Source organism: Rhinopithecus roxellana, chromosome 19, assembly GCF_007565055.1.
Source record: "Rhinopithecus roxellana isolate Shanxi Qingling chromosome 19, ASM756505v1, whole genome shotgun sequence".
NCBI classification, from domain to species: domain Eukaryota; kingdom Metazoa; phylum Chordata; class Mammalia; order Primates; family Cercopithecidae; genus Rhinopithecus; species Rhinopithecus roxellana.
Genome location: NC_044567.1, coordinates 3711838 through 3730879, shown reverse-complemented (window position 1 = coordinate 3730879; position 19042 = coordinate 3711838). Strand labels below are relative to the sequence as shown.

The 19042-nt window shown below is 42.1% G+C and overlaps 1 protein-coding gene and 1 long non-coding RNA gene across 2 annotated transcripts in view; one reads left to right on the top strand and one right to left on the bottom strand.

Moving 5' to 3' along the window:
* Nucleotides 1-2267: 2267 nt before the first annotated feature.
* On the top strand, nt 2268-4354 carry LOC104674867. Its single transcript, XR_749695.2, has 2 exons — nt 2268-3274; nt 3804-4354. It is a non-coding gene; the product is annotated as an uncharacterized LOC104674867 (long non-coding RNA).
* Nucleotides 4355-14371: 10017 nt separating this feature from the next.
* FBXO47 (F-box protein 47) overlaps nt 14372-19042 on the bottom strand; it is a 32122-nt gene continuing 27451 nt past the window's right edge. The window contains exons 10-11 of the mRNA XM_010379330.2: nt 16524-16683; nt 14372-15235 (exon numbers count right to left, since the gene is read on the bottom strand). Of these exons, the coding sequence (XP_010377632.1) occupies nt 15120-15235; nt 16524-16683 (276 nt within the window). The 3' untranslated portion in view covers nt 14372-15119. The remainder of the gene's footprint in view (nt 15236-16523; nt 16684-19042) is intronic.

Sequence of the window (19042 nt, the reverse complement as noted above, 5' to 3'; positions counted from 1 at the left end):
AGCAGTTCTAGCACTCTGCCGCTGCCAGGTAGAGAGTAGGAGCTCCATACGTTTAAGGAATGATATGACAGGGACAGGGCATTCTGCAGTGGGATGGGACCTGGATAAAGCTGTCTGTAAGGTGGCCTGGTAACCCAAAGCACTATTCACAGTGTCTTCTGAATGTAATCTTTAATACACATCCCCTTTCTTCCTTCTTCCTCACAACCCTGTGAGAGAAGTAACTACTTATAGAGGGGCTCACTGAAACCCAGAAAGGCAAAGCAGATTGGTGGCAGTCATAGCTAGTGGCAGAGTGGGGCTGAGACCCCCATGTGTTGCTCACAATCGTGGCTGTGCCATTTGGCCGTGGCAGGCCGTGTGCCTGTGTCCTTGGCAGCTCTCAGATGCGTGTCTCCTGGGCTCCATGTTTTGCCCCAGGTGCCCAGGGTCTGTGACTGGCCAGAAGGCCAGGCGGCCTCCCGTCTTGCTCAGTGGGCTTGGGAAGAGGACAGTGGTAGAGAGGTGAGTCTGGCCCCGCTCAGTGCTGCCAATCAGCCTCAGGTCCAGCTGCTTGAGGGGCATTTCTCTCTTGGGGCTCAGAACTAAAGCATTCTCCAGCCTCAGAATCACAGCAGGGTGGAGAGGAGGAGGGCTCTCCTGAGCTGAGCATTTGTAATCTGGAGAATGACATGGCCAGAGTCCACTGAGCTGGGGCAGTGTGGGGAGTATCCAAGGCGGCCCTGGGTGGTATAATTAGAGACAGCACTGACACCTGCTCCCCTCCAGGGGCGCAGGCAGCCTAATACTTTCCCAATAGAAGGGAATTTGTTGGCAAAGCTTGCCTCATGTTGGCCTGCCCCACTCCCCAGGAGGCTTCATTCACCTTCAGATTTGAGGGAACAGTGCTTTGGGGGGCATTGCTGCCAAGTCTCCACTCCCTGCTCACAGAAAGCTCTGCCTCCTGGGAGTGGGCCAATGGGAGGGGCTTCTGGATTTCCTTCTGACAGTGGCCTAAGTTCTTGAGGTCTAGCATTATGAGGAGGTTACCAATATACCTTAACCCCAGGCCTTTAAAAAAAATACTATTTGGGATGGGGGCCAAGGAAACTAGGCCTCAGAGACATCCTAGGAAATTTTTTAATTTAATAGGAAATAATTGAGGCTTATAAAAAGACACAAAAATCCTGGCTAACATGGTGAAACCCCATCTCTACTAAAAATACAAAAAATTAGCTGGGCGTGGTGGTGGGCGCCTGTAGTCCCAGCTACTCGGGAGGCAGGAGAGTGGCGTGAACCCGGGAGGCGAACCTTGCGTTGAGCAGAGATCGCACCACTGCACTCCAGCCTGGGCGACAGAGTGAGACTCTGTCTCATAAATAAATAAACAAACAAATAAATAAATAAAAATAAAGAAAAGAATGAAACAATTCTCTTTTCCCCCTCAGAAGAAACCACTTGAATTTTTTTAATTTCAGGGATGCCCCCTGAGAATTCTGCAGTGTCCTCTCTGTGTATAACACTATGCTGAGCTTTTGGAAGAGGATACCAAAGAAAACAAAATTAGGCCAGGTGCAGTGGTTCACACCTGCAATCCCAGCACTTCGGGAGGCTGAGATGGGAGAATTGCTTGAGTCCAGGAGTTTGAGACCAGCCTGGGCAAAATGGCAAGACCCCATCTCTACAAAAAAAGAAGGAAAACAAAACAGTGGGTAATGACTGCAAGAGATGAAGGAGTGAGTGGAGGAGGGGTCTCTGGTGCCCGTCCTGTAAGTGCGCCCTCTGCAAGTTGAGCAGTGCACGTGGGGTGTAGAGGCCTTCCAGACCAAGAGGGGGAGCAGTGTGGGGCAAGAGGAAGAATATGGACTTTGATGTCTGCATGCCTAGTTTTGAATCTTGGTCTCTGACACTTCTTATTTATTTCTTATTTTATTTTATTTATTTTTTTGAGATGGAGCTTCACTCTTGTTGCCCAGGCTGGAGTGCAATCTCAGCTCACTGCAACCTCCACCTCCCGGGTTCAAGCGATTCTCTTGCCTCAGCCTCCCGAGTAGCTGGGATTACAGGCATCCGCCACCACGCCCGGCTAATTTTTTTTTTTTTTTTTTTTTTTTTTTTTTTTTTTTTGAGACGGAGTCTTGTTCTGTAGCCCAGGCTGGAGTGCAGTGGCACAATGTCGGCTCCACCTCCTGGGTTCAAGCAATTCTCTGCCTCAGCCTCCCGAGTAACTGGCATTACAGGCAGGCGGCACCAAGTCTGGCTAACTTTTGTATTTTTGGTAGAGACAGGGTTTCACCATCTTGGCCACACTGGTCTTGAACTCCCGATCCTTGTGATCCACCTGCCTTGGCCTACCAGAGTGCTGGGATTACAGGCACGAGCCACTGTGCCTGGCTGGTCTCTGACACGTCTAAGCTATGAAGAATTAGGTATATTTCTGGCCATCTCTGACCCCCATCTATGAAAGACTCGTAGGGTGGTTGAAATTGCACCACATGTACAATATCTGGCCCAATGTAGGAAATGTATAAATGTTAGCTTCATCCCCCAGGGAAGCCCACTGAGATCCATATGAGTCCTTTGTCTGTGTCTCCCCATAATGTGACCTTTAGAAGTTGCCAATGGCCCACCCAATACCCAACCGTGATTTTTCTGAGATAATCTGCCCAAGGTGTGTGAGAGGAAAGGCGAAGAAGGCAGTCAGGAGGATTCACTCCTGGGGGAGCTGGGTAGGATCCTATCTCCTCCTACATCCAGAGCATGCAGGCTCCACTTAGATGCAAAGGGGTCGGATTGGGTTACTGGGGAGAAATTGAGCCCCTTTGATTCTGCGGTTCTGTGGGTCTAAATCTGGCAGCTCCTTGGCTATCCACCCCCAGGCTTTGTGATTGGTTGGCTGTGGTTGGTGGGGGGGCAGGAAGCTTCTGGTGGAGCTGCAGCATCCTTCAGTCTCAGGCCCCCAGGAGGGGGAGGGGAAAGAACAAGGGCTGAGCCGTGGAGGGAAAAGGAGCCATTTCTCTCCACCGACTGCAACCTCCGTGCTCACAGCTCACGTTTCACCAGAATCCAGGGGCCTGGTCGGCCTAGGAATCCACAATGCTGGATATTTTCATCCTGATGTTCTTTGCTATCATAGGCCTGGTCATTCTGTCCTACATTATCTATCTGCTTTAGTGGCCTGGAGCTGCGGCTGGAGCCTGCTGGAGAACAGCTCAGAGGGAAGGATGGAGCTGAATGGCCGAGTGCCCTGCTTGCTGACGCACCGGTGGATTTTTGCTGCTGGCTGTTATCTCGGGTATTGATTTAAAAAAAAAAAAAAAAAGAAAGAGTTTGCTTTCCTATTTTTTTTCTCAGACCACTCTGAAAAGAATAAGAAATGCCAGCTTCTTTCTTTGGGACCTAATTTAAAATAAGAGTTTAAAAATTACAAATAAAATCTACAATGCAAAGGATTTTTAGGCAGAATGGGTTGGGAGTGATGGGTGTGGTGGGGAGGGACTATCCCTAATTTCTTCTTCAACTTAGGTGCTCAAACTCAAGCTGTCTATTTTCTTCCGGTAATTAAAGATAAAACACATCTTTGCATGTCAGCATACTTGCAACATAGTTGTTTACAACTATGCTTGTATAATTGCATTACTTAATTATTGACTCATTCTTATTTGAGGGTGAGACAGCAAATAATTTTACTTGGGGTGGGGCTTTCAGGGAGATGTCCCAACTGTGGGATTTGGTGGAGAGGAGGGAGGAGCTCCTGGTACCTGGGAGCTGATACCTTTGCAGCTGTCCCCATCTAAGCCTTTTTATTTCTGGGTTTCTTACAGCTCCTGGTCTCTCCAGTCCAACAAGAGGCCTCTTATCCACAGCAGCAGTCCCGCTGCCCAGCAGACCTCTTTCCGAGCTTTCCAGACATGGCTGACCCCTGGCAAGCAAGGGGCTTTTTGAGCTGAGAGGCACTTGGCTGGGACATCAGGAATTCATGGACATGGCTGGCAGATACTGCATGTGTTTGAGCTGTAGATAGAGGGGATTGAGAACAGAAAGTTGAAATGGAGACTTATTAAAGTTACTGTGGAGAACTGCTCAAAAATTCATTTTGAATTAAGGAAACTTAAATTCATTTTAAGTTTCCTTAGATCTGAATGCAACTGCACATTACACTCAAATATGTTCCTTCCTTCTCACACACAGGGCTCCCTTGTGAAACTCAAGGGGAAGTTCAAGTTGTCCATCTTCACCTATGAAGTAGTCACTTTATCACTGTCTTTACAGATTGCACAATCTGGGGTTTTGTGGTTTCTCTTGTCTCACTCTCCAGCCAGGAAGAACTTGTCATTTGAGTTTTTAAAATTTATCATTTCTTCCCTACCTCAAACTACTTGTATCCCAGTTTCTCATTTAAAGGGAGAAATGGTTATATAGTCCTCATACTTGCAGCTGATGGAATTATAAATGATAGAAACAAGATGGCTATACTTATTTAGGAAAAATCTCTTACCCCAAAATGAGTGCGTGTGTGTGTGTTTTGTCAAAGATCTTTTCTGGAAAAAAAAAAAAAAAAAAACTTTCCACATAGTTCTCTGACCCATTAGAGTTGAAGAAACTATATATTTTGGGATTCAGAGTAGAACTGGCTTGCAAATCTGAGGTGTTTATTCCTTTTACAAGTCTGTTGTAATTGTTCTACATTTAATTTTCCCTTCTGACTTAAAAATAAACAAGGAGAGTCAGGCGCAGTGGTTCACGCCTGTAATCCCAGCACTTTGGGAGGCCGAGGTGGGCAGATCATCTGAGGTCAGGAATTGGAGACCAGCCTGGCCAACATGGTAAAACCCCATCTCTAATAAAAATACATAAATTAGTCAGGCGCGGCAGTGCGCACCTGCAGTCCCAGCTACCTGGGAGGCTGAGGCCAAAGAATCGCTTGAACCGGGGAGGCAGAGGTTGTAGTGAGCCGAGATCATGTCACTGCACTCCAGCCTGGGAGACATAGTGAGACTACAACTCAAATAAAATAAAATAAAATAAATGAATAAATAGAAAGGTTAAATTAATAGCTTTTAGTAATAACATTGTGTCCAATTTCCATGTTTTAAAACAAAAATTGAGGCATTATATGTCACAATTAAAATGGAAAAGTTGCATTTAAAAATTATGGACAAGGCCAGGCACAGTGGATCACGCCTGTAATCCCAGCACTTTGGGAGGCCGAGACAGGCGGATCACTTGAGGTCAGGAGTTTGAGACCAGTCTGAACAACATGGTGAAACCCTGTCTCTACTAAAAATACAAAAATTACCTGGTGTGGTGGCAGGTGCCTGTAATCCCAGCTACTCAGGAGGCTGAGGCAGGAGAATGGCTTGAACCTGGGAGGCGGAGGTTGCAGTGAGCTGAGATCACACCTCTGCACTCCAGCCTGGGTGACACAGCGAGACTCCATCTCAATAATAATAATAATAATAATAACATAAGAATTATGGACAAGAAAAAACATCATTCTGGAAGCTTTGTTTTGGCAACAGATTATGTGACTTTGCATAAGTCATTTAAACTTCAGGGCTAGGCCAGGCGCTATGGCACACGCCTATAATCCCAGCATTTAGGGAGGTAGAAGCAGGAGGATAGCTTGAGGCCAGGAATTCCAGACCAGCCCAGGCAACATAGCGAGACCCCCCTCTCCACAAAAATAAAAAATAAAATAAAAATAAAGAAATACATAAGCTTTAAGTCTTCTGTTTATTCTGTCAAATGAAAGTGTTAGGCCAAGGTCGCATTATCTCTTTGGAAACTACATCATTGAGAACAGAATTCCCATGGAACAAACTCTTAATAGTTCACTGGTAGTCCCCCTTTTCTGAATATTCTCCCCAACATGACATTTTATAGTGAAAATTTAACTGCAAAACTCCCTTTTTTCTTGCACCAACAGCCAGATTTTGATGAGAAATGGCCATATTTATTTACTCCAAATATATATTATGTCAGTGATAATTTGCCTAAACTGTTTCAGGAATATTAACAAGTATGATACTACATTGTGGTATACTGCAAAAAGATAGGTAATCTGACATACATGGATGCAAGAAGCATGACTGTGAAACTGGATATATTTAGGAATGATCTTCAGTGGAGTCCTTGACATGACATTTTTCACTAAAATAGTCTTCTAACTCCAGTATAACTTAGTGTTTCAAACTACAATTTCCCTCTTCAAGCCAAGACAGCAGCTCTACATCCTTACCTAGGTAATTCAGGCAAGTGCCAGTATTTTGGAGGAGTTCATATTAGAGTTAGTTATGATGGTATAGATCTTTAAGGTATAGTCTAACCAAGCTTGCTCTGGTCTTTTGTGACATCAAGGCTTCTCAGTCTGTATTCTTATAAAGTTGAACCAACTAATCAATTCAGTGAAAAAAAATCAGCAGATTTCACTCATACACTGGTGACATATAACACTGGTATTGGGTACAATGTAAGGAGAGAAGATTACCCATCTCTTCAGTTACTTGTAAAATAGGATTTTAAAAAAATAAATCAATACATTTTGGAAAAAATGTATGACTTTGTGCTTATATTTATGCAACAGTATGCTAGCTTATAACAGGGTTTTACTGTATTATTTTGATAGTTGTTTAAATTTTACATTTAAACTATTTGTATTTTGGCATCCCAAAACATAATAAAACACCGAAAAAAGTTACTTCTGTAATATAAGGTTTTGTATAAATTTTATAAATCTGTGTCATAAGGTAATTTTGTCCAATAAAATATCAATGAAATAAAAACCACTCTGAATAAATTACTTAGAAAAAAATCAAGTGACAATGCTAAGAATCATTACACTAATACCTGCTTTCTTGATGAAAACGGGGTTTGTGGGGAAGAATGATGTATTTTATTTATTTTATTTTTGTTTTTTGAGACGGAGTTTCGCTCTTGTCACCCAGGCTGGAGTGCAATGGAATGATCTCAGCTCACTGCAACCTCTGCCTTCTGGGTTCAAGCGATTCTCCTGCCTCAGCCTTCTGAGTGGCTGGGACCACAGGCATGCACCCTCATGCCTGGCTAATTTTTGTATTTTTTAAAGTAGAGACGGGTTTTCATCATGTTGGCCAGGTTGGTCTGGAACTCCTTACCTCAAGCTATCTGCCTGCCTCAGTCTCCCAAAGTGCTGGGATTACAGGTGTGAGCCACCATGCCTGGCCAAAATGTCATTTTGATTTTAAATTACTCAAAATAATGGGACTTTTCCTTAGTAAGGCATCAAAGCACAACTGAAGTGGAAAATTGTCTTTGTAAATTACATGCTTTGGCTTTATCAAACTATAAATATTTTCAAAGTCTAGAGTGTCCTCTTCTAAGTCAGTTTTGCACCCATCTATTTTAAACAAAAATAAAACCAAAGTCATATATTAAGAGGGGAACAGAAAAAACCATTGACACAACGTCCATTATAAAATCAAACACACTAAGGCAGATACATTTAGAAATGTTTAAGAACATCTTTGTACTTAAAATTTAAACTGTGAGACTGCCAGGCACGGTGGTGGCTCACATCTGTAATCCCAGCACTTTGGAAGGCTGAGGCAGGTAGGTCACTTGAAGTCAGGAGTTGGAGACCAGACTGGCCAACATGGTGAAACCCCATCTCTACCGAAAATACAAAATTAGCTGGGCGAGGTGGCACATGCATGTAATCCCAGCTACTCAGGAGGCTGAGGCAGGAGCATCACTTGAACCCGGAAGGTGGAAGTTGCAGTGGGCCGAGATTGCACCACTGCACTCCAGCCTGGGCGACAGAGCGAGATTCTGTCTCAAAACAAACAACAAAAAACTGTTCGGGCGTGGTGGCTCAAGCCTGTAATCCCAGCACTTTGGGAGGCTGAGACGGGCGGATCACGAGGTCAGGAGATCGAGACCATCCTGGCTAACACATGAAACCCCATCTCTACTAAAAGATACAAAAAACTAGCCAGGCGAGGTGGCGGGCGCCTGTAGTCCCAGCTACTTGGGAGGCTGAGGCAGGAGAATGGCGTAAACCTGGGAGGTGGAGCTTGCAGTGAGCTGAGATCCGGCCAGCCTGGGCGACAGAGCGAGACTCTGTCTCAAAAAAAAAGCAAAAAACAAAAAACAGGCTGGGCGTGGTGGCTCATGCCTGTAATCCCAGCACTTTGGGAGGTGGGCAGATCATGAAGTCAGGAGTTCGAGACCAGCCTGGCCAACATGGTGAAACCCTGTCTTTACTAAAAATACAAAAAAAAAAAAAAAAAAAAAAGTTGGGCATTGTGGCACGTGCCTGTAATCCCAGCTGCTCAGGAGGCTGAGGCAGGAGAATCGCTCGAACCCAGGAAGCGGCAGTGAGCCAAGATCGCACCATTGCACTCCAGCCAGGAGGACAGAGCAAGACTATGCCTTGAAAAAACAAACAAAAAACAAACAAACAAAACAAAAAACAAACAAAAAAACACTATAAGAGGCCAGGCGCTGTGCTTCTTGCCTGTAATGCCAGCACTTTTGATGGCTGAGGGGAGCAGATCACCTGAGGTCAGGAGTTTGAGACCGGCCTTTCCAACAAAGTGAAACCCCAGCTCTACTAAAAATACAAAAATTAGCTAGGCGTGGTGGTGTGTGCCTGTGGTCCCAGCTTCCCAGGAGGCTGAGGCAGGAGAATCGCTTAAACCTGGGAAGCAGAGGTTTCAGTGCGACAAGATCGCACTACTGTACTCCAGCCTGGGTGACAGACTCTGTCTCAAAAAAACACTGTAAGATCTTATAGTCGGCCGGGCGCGGTGGCTCAAGCCTGTAATCCCAGCACTTTGGGAGGCCGAGACGGGCGGATCACGAGGTCAGGAGTTTGAGACCATCCTGGCTAACACGGTGAAACCCCGTCTCTACTAAAAAATACAAAAAGCTAGCCAGGCGAGGTGGCTGGTGCCTGTAGTCCCAGCTACTCGGGAGGCTGAGGCAGGAGAATGGTGTAAACCCGGGAGGCGGAGCTTGCAGTGAGCTGAGATCCGGCCACTGCACTCCAGCCCGGGCGACAGAGCGAGACTCCGTCTCAAAAAAAAAAAAAAGATCTGGCCGGGCGCGGTGGCTCAAGCCTGTAATCCCAGCACTTTGGGAGGCCGAGACGGGTGGATCACGAGGTCAGGAGATCGAGACCATCCTGGCTAACACGGTGAAACCCCGTCTCTACTAAAAATACAAAAACTAGCCGAGCGAAGTGGCGGGCGCCTGTGGTCCCAGCTACTCGGGAGGCTGAGGCAGGAGAATGGCGTAAACCCGGGAGGCGGAGCTTGCAGTGAGCTGAGATCCGGTCACTGCACTCCAGCCCCGGCGACAGAGTGAGACTCTGCCTCAAAAAAAAAAAAAAAAAAAAAAAAAAAAAAAAGATCTTATAGTCATAGGAAATTGCAGGTAATCCACAATATTTAATTACATATTTTATTTTATTTTATTTTATTTTTTTTTTTTTTTTTTGAGACGGAGTCTCGCTCTGTCACCCAGGCTGGAGTGCAGTGGCCGGATCTCAGCTCACTGCAAGCTCCGCCTCCCGGGTTCACGCCATTCTCCTGTCTCAGCCTCCCGGGTAGCTGGGACTACAGGCGCCGCCACGTCGCCCGGCTAGTTTTTTGTAGTTTTTAGTAGAGACGGGGTTTCACCATGTTAGCCAGGATGGTCTCGATCTCCTGACCTCGTGATCCGCCCGTCTCGGCCTCCCAAAGTGCTGGGATTACAGGCTTGAGCCACCGCGCCCGGTCCATATTTTATTTTTTGAAACTGGTATTAAGCTATGATAATTGTAGCATTTCTAGTTTAGCAGTAATTGGAATATTCATTGCTTATGGATTTAATCACTGAATTAAATAGCAGAACAGTGCAGAATACTGTTCTATAGATTACTGTTTATGAGTTATTGCTAGTAAATGAAATTATTTAATTTTATGTTAATATTAAGTGTAAGTATACACACATATAAAAATACACCTAATTACAATATTAATTTATATTAAGACATTTCTTTTTTTGATCATGGTAGAGCTATAATTAACATCTTAAATGAAGATAAGTTCCCCCACAAAAAACTCAATGACTTGCATAATGACAAACTCTAAACAAGTTGGAATGTTTTCAATTTTAACATAGTTTTATTAATATAGTAAATAAACAAAATTTAGCAAATATCATATATTTAGTATCAAAGAAATTTTACCATAAATACAATACTTCTGAAATAGCAATGCATATTTTCCAGTTATATGTACCTTTAAGAAAGCAGTGATCTCAGAATGTCTACAAGTATTACTATTATTATTATTATTATTTTATTTTTTATTTATTTATTTATTTTTTTTGAGACAGAGTCTGGCTCTGTCGCCCAGGCTGGAGTGCGGTGGCTGGATCTCAGCTCACTGCAAGCTCCGCCTCCCAGGTTCACGCCATTCTCCCGCCTCCGCCTCCCAAGTAGCTGGGACTACAGGCGCCCGCCTCGTCGCCCGGCTAGTTTTTTGTATTCTTTAGTAGAGACGGGGTTTCACCGTATTAGCCAGGATGGTCTCGATCTCCTGACCTTGTGATCCGCCCGTCTCGGCCTCCCAAAGTGCTGGGATTACAGGCTTGAGCCACCGCGCCCGGCCTACTATTATTATTTTAAGAGTCTTTCAAAGGGCAAATCATTGGGGTTTGTAGGGTTCTTTTTTCAGTCTCTAGTTATTTGAGGAATTTTCTGGAGTTATGTTTTTCTTCTTTTTTTTTTCAATCTTGCCCTTAAATGGAATATATCTGCTTTCTCGATGAAAAGAATGCAATCTTAGTCCTTTGGAAATTTTTTCTTTTTTAACCTGGAGAAGACTGTTCAATGCAGCTATCTTTCAGGTCACCTTTCCTAGCTTAGTAATGCTTCAAAAACCAAGAAGCATATGTCCATATCCTGATTTCTTACAGGTTTCACAGTTACCTGCTGGTGGAAGTGCTACAGAAGTCACATTGTTAGTAAGATATCCAATAACAAAAGAGGCTTTTGTAATAGCCTTATTTTTACCTTTCACAATATTTATTGACGTAAAAATCTGTAATCATACAACTGAGTACTATTTGCATAAAGAGGTTAACCTTTTAGTAATAATCACAAAGAGGTTAGTATTTGTTATTCATTGACATAAGATGGTATTTCCAGCTGCACCTTCTGTTGGGTATCTCATAATTGGCATGAGAAGGAATCCTCCAAAAAAGTGTTAAAGTTTCATAGTTTCACAAGGTACAGAGAGTTTATCACAAATTGTACATTTTCAATCAGTTTCTAAGGAAGGTAGCATCATTAGTTTGTTAGTACTATTATGGTGCATGGTGTGTGTAGAAATAATAATAAAGATAAAGATAATAACGTGTTATTGAACTTGCCTTCTACAGGGAGTAAAAATTCGTTCTACAAATCAAAGTCAAAGGAGGTTGAGGAAATCATTACAAAAAGGAAAAAGGAGCTGGGCGCTGAGGTCTGCTAATTTAAGCCAATTTTTTTTTTTTTTTTTGAGTCAGAGTCTCGCTCCATCGCTCAGGCTGGAGTGCAATGGCGTGATCTTGGCTCACTGCAACCTCCGCCTCCCGGGTTCAAGCAATTCTCCTGCCTCAGCCTCCCAAGTAGCTGGGATTACAGGCGCCCGCCACCATGCCTGGCTAATTTTTGTATTTTTAGTAGAGACAGGGTTTCACCACACTGGCTAGGCTGGTCTCTTGGCCAGGCTTTTCTCGAACTCCTGACCTTGTGATCTGCCCGCCTCGGCCTCCCAAAGTGCTAGGATCGTGAGTCACCACGCCCAGCAGCCAATCTTCTACTTTAAAAAACAGTACAGGCTAAATTATCTGACTTGTTAGTACTTTACATAGTTATGTTGTTATGACTGTTCCAGAGTTAGCTAGAAATTGACAGTCTCCTAATGTTTTTAAACTATTCATATTCCAAATTCTCTTTTTTTCTGTGACAATATGACTGCCTATACCATCACTTAAACATTGATAATACTGGTAAGAACAACATACGCTTTCAAAAGTTAATTTCCCCTTTAAAATTTGACATTACACTTCCTCATGACAAAGGTATTCGGCAAAAAAGAATGGACCACCGAATTGAAAAAACTGCAAATTTGGTCATAAATGTTATTTATATATTTTTAACAATTGAATGGACAATTTGTTAGCCTGCTTTTTATTGGTGGCAGAATGACACAGTTTATTTCCTGCACCCAAAGAATGAATCAAACTTTTATGTTCCAAATTTTTGGTAAGGATGATATAATAATCTCACAATTATTAAGAATAATGAAATAAATAATGTGAGGGTTTTTTTAAATTACAGCAGCAGTCATGTCAGTTCAAGTGTATAAAGAAGATTCAAAACCCAGACCAAATATGTTTTACATGCTTCTTTTGTAAACTTGCTAAAAATAATTGCTATGGAGACTGGGATCATTCAGGGAATTCAAGGAAACTTTATAATGCCAAATCTCTTTCTCTAAGGAAATGAAATCTAGAATCCATTTACTAAAATATTAAAAATATTCAGTATTGCTGGGCATGGTGACTTACACCTGTAATCCTAGCACTTTGGGAGGCCGAGGCGGGCGGATAACCTGAGGTCAGGAGTTTGAAATCAGCCTGGCCAACATGGCAAAACCCTGTCTCTACTAATGATACAAAAAAATTAGCCAGGTATGGTGGCACATGCCTGTAAGTCCCAGCTACTGGGGAGGCTGAGGCAGGAGAATCGCTTGAAGCAGAGAGGCGGAAGTTGCAGTGAGCCAAGATCACACCACTGCACTCCAGCCTGGGTAGCACAGTGAGACTCAGTCTCAAAAAAAAAAAAAAATAAAAAATAAAAATTCACTATTTATATTTAAATATTTCACTTTTTTTTTCCTTATTTTTTCTTTCCCTCACAGGTAGTTGAAGAGGTATGTTCTTAACTTGGAATAACCAATGTTTTGATAAATCTATGCTTTGCAAGCATGTATAGGAAAAAAGAGAGGGAAAAATGAAAAAACTAAGGTATTATTTTATACTCTGATATCTGCCAATTTTTACTCTTTATAATTCAATTCCATTTATAATTCAACTGAGGGTGAATTCTTAAATTGAGGAGAAGAAAATGAAACCAGGATAAAAGCAAGAACTTTGTTTTTGCATAAATATGCTAATGAAAAACTGGAGAAAAAAATTGCTGCCACCAATGGAATTACAGCTTGGAAAACCCATCTAAGAAAGACAGGCCGGGCGCGGTGGCTCAAGCCTGTAATCCCAGCACTTTGGGAGGCCGAGACGGGCGGATCACAAGGTCAGGAGATCGAGACCATCGTGGCTAATACGGTGAAACCTCATCTCTACTAAAGAATACAGAAAACTAGCCGGGCGAAGAGGCGGGCGCCTATAGTCCCAGCTACTTGGGAGGCGGAGGCAGGAGAATGGCGTAAACCTGGGAGGCGGAGCTTGCAGTGAGCTGAGATCCGGCCACCGCACTGCAGCCTGGGCGACAGAGCCAGACTCCGTCTCAAAAAAAAAAAAAAAAAGAAAAGAAAAGAAAAAGACAGTTAAACTTCTCACCCTCCAGAGATGAAGGTAAGTGCCTTTACTACTGAAATACAATAAAATCCTGTTTTCACAATTTGTATTTTCTCCACAATTTTCACTCTTCCTCAGTCCTATTCATCTCTCACTGAGACCCTCTTACCAAACATTTGAGAATTTCCCACAATTTACACCCTACTTCTGCAGATACTTTCCATATCCTCTAGTGTTTCTTCCCTTCATCAGCTCCAAAGGTGAATTAAATCAAGAGCGTGGGTAAAGAAAGCCAGCCTCTGAGAAGTCCAGGTGGTAGCAATGTGTCTTCAGAAGTAAAGTGCTCAAACCCAAGGAGAAAAAAATGGGATGGGAGATCCAGGAGGACTCCAGCATTATTTCAGCCCTGTCAAGTACTATTATTATCTACTTTAATAGTAAAAGTAAAAGCAGTAGTGGCAGATGCTAGTCAGGCTGAAATAGTCCTGCAGCTTCTTGGAATCTATATACTTGAGTGAAGAGAACTGAACCCTACTCTCTCATGGGCTGCTATAAACCACCCATACTTTTAGTTTCCTTCGTCAAATCTCGTTTGTTTTGTTTCTTTTTTTTTAGAAACAGGGTCTCACTGTGTCACCAGGCTGAAGTGCAATGATGCAATCATAACTCACTGTAGCCTTCAACTCCTGGACTCAAGGGATCCTCCTGCCTCAGCCTCCAAAATTTCTGGGATTACAGGCGTGAGCCACTGCACCCAGCCAAATCTCACTTTTTAAGAGAGGGAGAAAAGCTTTAGGAAGAAGTAAAAACTATTTGTAAAGATTATTCTGGCAGCAGAATAGCTATTTTCTTTCATTTTGTTTTTCTCTTATTTGCTACATTTTATTTGAATCCCCAGTAAAAGATTTGATTGTATTGAGACAATATACACCTTCCTGTATGTATAGACCTTTTGTATGATTATCTTACAGAAGGAAATATATGTCTGTCTCTCTCTCTCTCTCTATATATATATATACACACACAGACATATACGTATGCTTTTTTATCCGTTAGTTCATGTAAAACATGAACAAAATATGATGTTCTTTGTAAGGATATGCCAAGAAGGTAGTAAAAACTGTGATTTGTATTCTACACATTCCAAAATAACATATTGCAAATCTTCACAAAACATTCTGGGCTATGTCTATACAACTTAAACAAAGTGAACACACATACTATTTGGTGAATTTGGGTCTAACGATAAAATGGAATTTTCTCTTGCTTCAAAAATCCACACATACAGGTTGGCTGGTCCCAGATTCTTGAACAGTTAACATTCTATTTTGGTTTGGTGTTAGGTTGACTAAAACCTGGAGAGGCAGAGCTTGTTTTCCAGAGAAATCTCAGTTCATTCTTGAGTTTGCCTGTTATTTTTATATTAATAACGATGTAAGTAGTTGCTTCTAAAATTCTATCCAGCTTTTGAATTCTTAGGTTACTTAGATGATAAAAAGTCCCATGGATGCTATTTTTTGAGTGAAAAAGTACCACTCCTCTAATCATTAGTTCAGTGAGGTTCTCTAAAGGCAAGGCTTTTTGAGGATTTAGGCAGACAGAGAAGTATTCATGGTCAAATACAGGACCTCTTTATGGAAGTTAGCCTGAGCATGTACAAGATGGAACAAATTCAGAAAGCTGCTGTCATCTTCATCACGGTCTCCTATGTGCCATACATAGTAGGGAAAATAAAATGACAGTTAAAATTTTAAGTATATAATTTATTTTATTAATTAATGTATTTTTTTAGATGGAGTCTCCCTGTGTTGCTCAGGCTGGAGTGCAGTGGTGCCATCTTGGCTTACTGCAACCTCTGCCTCCTGGGTTCAAGCAATTCTTCTGCCTCGGCCTCCCAAGTAGCTGGGATTACAGGCATGCACCACCATACCTGGCTAATTTTTCTATTTTTAGTAGAGACGATGTCTCTCCATGTTGGCCAGGTTGGTCTCAAACTTCTGACCTCAGGTGATCTGTCTGCCTTGTAAGTATATAATTTATTTGAAACATAAGAGGTTCTAATTTTCCCTAGTAATACTTATTTATTTATTTATTTATTTATTATTTTTTTGAGACAGAGTCTCCCTGTGTCGCCCAGGCTGGAGTGCAGTGGTGCGATCTCGGCTCACTGCAAGCTCCGTCTCCCAGGTTCAAGCGATTCTCCTACCTCAGCCTCCCGAGTAGCTGGGACTACAGGCACCCACCACCATGCCCGGCTAATTTTTTGTATTTTTAGTAGAGACGGGGTTTCACCGTGTCAGTCAGGATAGTCTGGATCTCCTGACCTCGTGATCTGCCTGCCTTGGCCTCCCAAAGTGCTGGGATTACAGGCGTGAGCCACCGCGCCCGGCCTTCCCTAGTAATATTTAAACAGAAGGCTTTTTGTTAGTGACTTTACTAAGTCAGGTTGACTAGTGAAATCATGGACTTATATAAGAAAAGTAGATTAGAAGTCAGAAGAAAAGGATGCTCATCCATGCTTTATTGCTTCTAACTTTGAGACCTTGGTAAGTCAGGTAACTTCTTTAAGCCTTAGTTTTCTCATGTAAAATAGAGTTAATTATCATGTTGGTTACTTAATAAAGCTGTAAAATAGTATTTACAAACATATTTTTATGCTAGTGACAGTTGGTAAGTGAGCAAGTTAAATTTTTTTGCTGTGCAAAATTGAAAGTGGTTCCTTTCAGAGCAGACTTTTCAACTTTATATTCTCCATTAAAACCAATACTAGATGTTTAAAGTGATGAAAGCCAGGAACTAAATATATTGCAAGGAAAAACAAACAAGAAGTCTGCTCCATTTATTGTTAATATATATTTTTTTAAAGTCAACATAGCAATAGCTTTTTTTTTTTTTTTCTATTCTAGGACTGTTAGAGAAAAATATCTCCATTTTAGGTGGAGACTAGAGCACATTTTTATGCACACCTGTGCACCAAGTACATTCCTACTCACCAGACATAATTGATTGCAGCATTTCCATTATAACACATGCAAATGCATTTGCCACATTCTGCAGGAAGTTATTTCTTTCCACTGGAGTGCTAAAGACTTTGCAGACTTTTTGCATCATTTTAACTGTCCAATCCATGCAGTATAGTTCTTTCTCACACACCTGATTTAGACATATAAAGCATTGTAAACTTCATGTGAAAAAAGCTATAGAATTTGAAAATGGTGAACAATGATGAACAATGATAGTTTGTGATTTTACATAATTTATGATACCTGACACCATACTGAGTCTATACATGGGAAATGCCCTTGTAACTAATACTATTTTGCTTTCAAATGGTATGATTTTAATGGGAAAAAAGTATGAAGTAAATACAAGCCTAATTTAAGATTATCATAGAATATTATTTACTAATGCAATACCTAATATTGAAAACAGGCCAGGCACGGTGGCTCATGCTTGTAATCCCAGCACTTTGGGAGGCCGAGGTGCGCGGATCACCTGAGGTCAGGAGTTCGAGACCAGCCTGGCCAACATGGTGAAACCCTGTCTCTACTAAAATACAAAAATTAGCCAGGTGTGGTGGTGGGCGCCTATAATCCCACCTACTCAGGAGGCTGAGGCAGGAGAATCACTTGAACTCAGGAGGCGGAGGTTGCAGTGAGCGGAGATCACACTGCTACACTCCAGCCTGGGGGACAAAGCCAGACTCCGTCTCACACACACACACACACACAAAATAAATATATATAATATATATAAATATATATATATAAACAGTTAATGAACATAGAAAAAAAGAATTCTGCTCATTTACTCATTGAATAAACATTTATTGAGCACCTGTTAGGAGCTGAAGATACAATGAGAAACCATAAAGACATGGCTCTATTTTCAAGAAGTTCAATGAGGGTGACAGACAAATGGGCAATTTCAATAAGCAAGAGAATTGTATGGTATTGTCGACTTTCCATCTTGATAATTTTAGGGAATAAATTTCTTCCCCAAATTTCTTCATTATTGAAAAGATAAATATTTAAAGTAAATATTACATGTTCCTGCTAAAATTGACTGAAAAGTAAAAAGTTTCTTTACTAACATCCTTAATTGCCAATTTAACTCACATAGCCAAATAAATAATGCACATTATTAAAATAAACTGTACAGTAGTGTAACTAAATAACAGCACTGTGATAGGAAAGATCTATTGACTATTTATTATGTGTAAAATACTGTACTAGGAACTATGAAAGAAATAAGTGACACAGTACTGGATTTCAACGAGCTTGCAGTCTATTTTGGGAGATGACCTACCCCACATATACAGTGGCTTAAGGACACTAATAGTAAATGAAGATAGAGAAGACAAATCAGAGGCAATTCAGAGAACTTTAATGATCAGAATTGACATGTTAATAAGAGAAGGTTTTCTAGAGAAGGCTTCCCCACCCCTAGTGGTTTTCTCTCCATTACATTTGCTATATAGTGCTGCCAAAACGATCTGCCAAAAACACAAAGCCAATTATGTCTCTCTCCTTCATAGAACTTTTCAGTAGCTCCCTATTTGAAAACGGATTGAAGCTCCACAGAAACCACAGAAAAGGGTTAGGCCCACAAAACTCTTCCTTACCTAGCCTCTCCCTTCACGTCTAATCTCACCTCCTTCTACTCTTCTGCACATTTTACCCTTCAGAAATCATACTCAACTGCTTACAGTGTCCTGAATACAGTCACATGATCCCATTTTTCTTCTGCCTTGAATAACCTGCTGCCACCCTCTATCTGCCTGGTGAACTCCTACTTATTCATTTACTTATTTATTTTTTAGAGACAGGGTCTCCCTCTGCTATGCAAACTGAAGTGCAGTGGTGTGATCATAGCTCAGTGCAGCTTCAAACTCCTGGGCTCAAGTGATCCTCCCGCCTCAACCTTCTGAGTAGCTAGGACAATAGGCACACACCACCACACCCAGCTAGTTTTATTTTGTTTTGTAGAATTGAGGCTTTCCCTATATTGCCCAGGATGGTCTTGAACTCCTGGCCTCAAGTGATCCTCTGGGCTCAGCCTCCCAAAGAGCTGGGATTATAGACATGAACCACTGCACCCAGCCTTTTACTTAATTTATTTTTTGAGATGGGATCTCATTCTGTTGCCCAGGCTAGAGTACAGTGGCGCTATCTTGGCTCACCACAGCCTTGACCACCCAGACTCAAGTGATCTTCCCACTTCGGCTCCTGAGTAGCTGAGCTCACAGGCACGCATGCCACAACTCCTGGCTAATTTTTTACATTTTTAAATTTTTGTATTATTTATTATTTTTGAGACAGCGTCTCACTCTGTCACCCAGGCTGGAGTGCAGTGGCATGATCTGCTCACTGCAACCTCCGCCTCCTGGGCTCAAGTGATTCTTCTGCCTCAGCCTCCCGAGTAGCTGAGATTACAGGTACCCGCCACCACACCTGGCTAATTTTTGTACTTTTAGTAGAGTTGGCGTTTCACCACATTGGCCAGGCTGGTT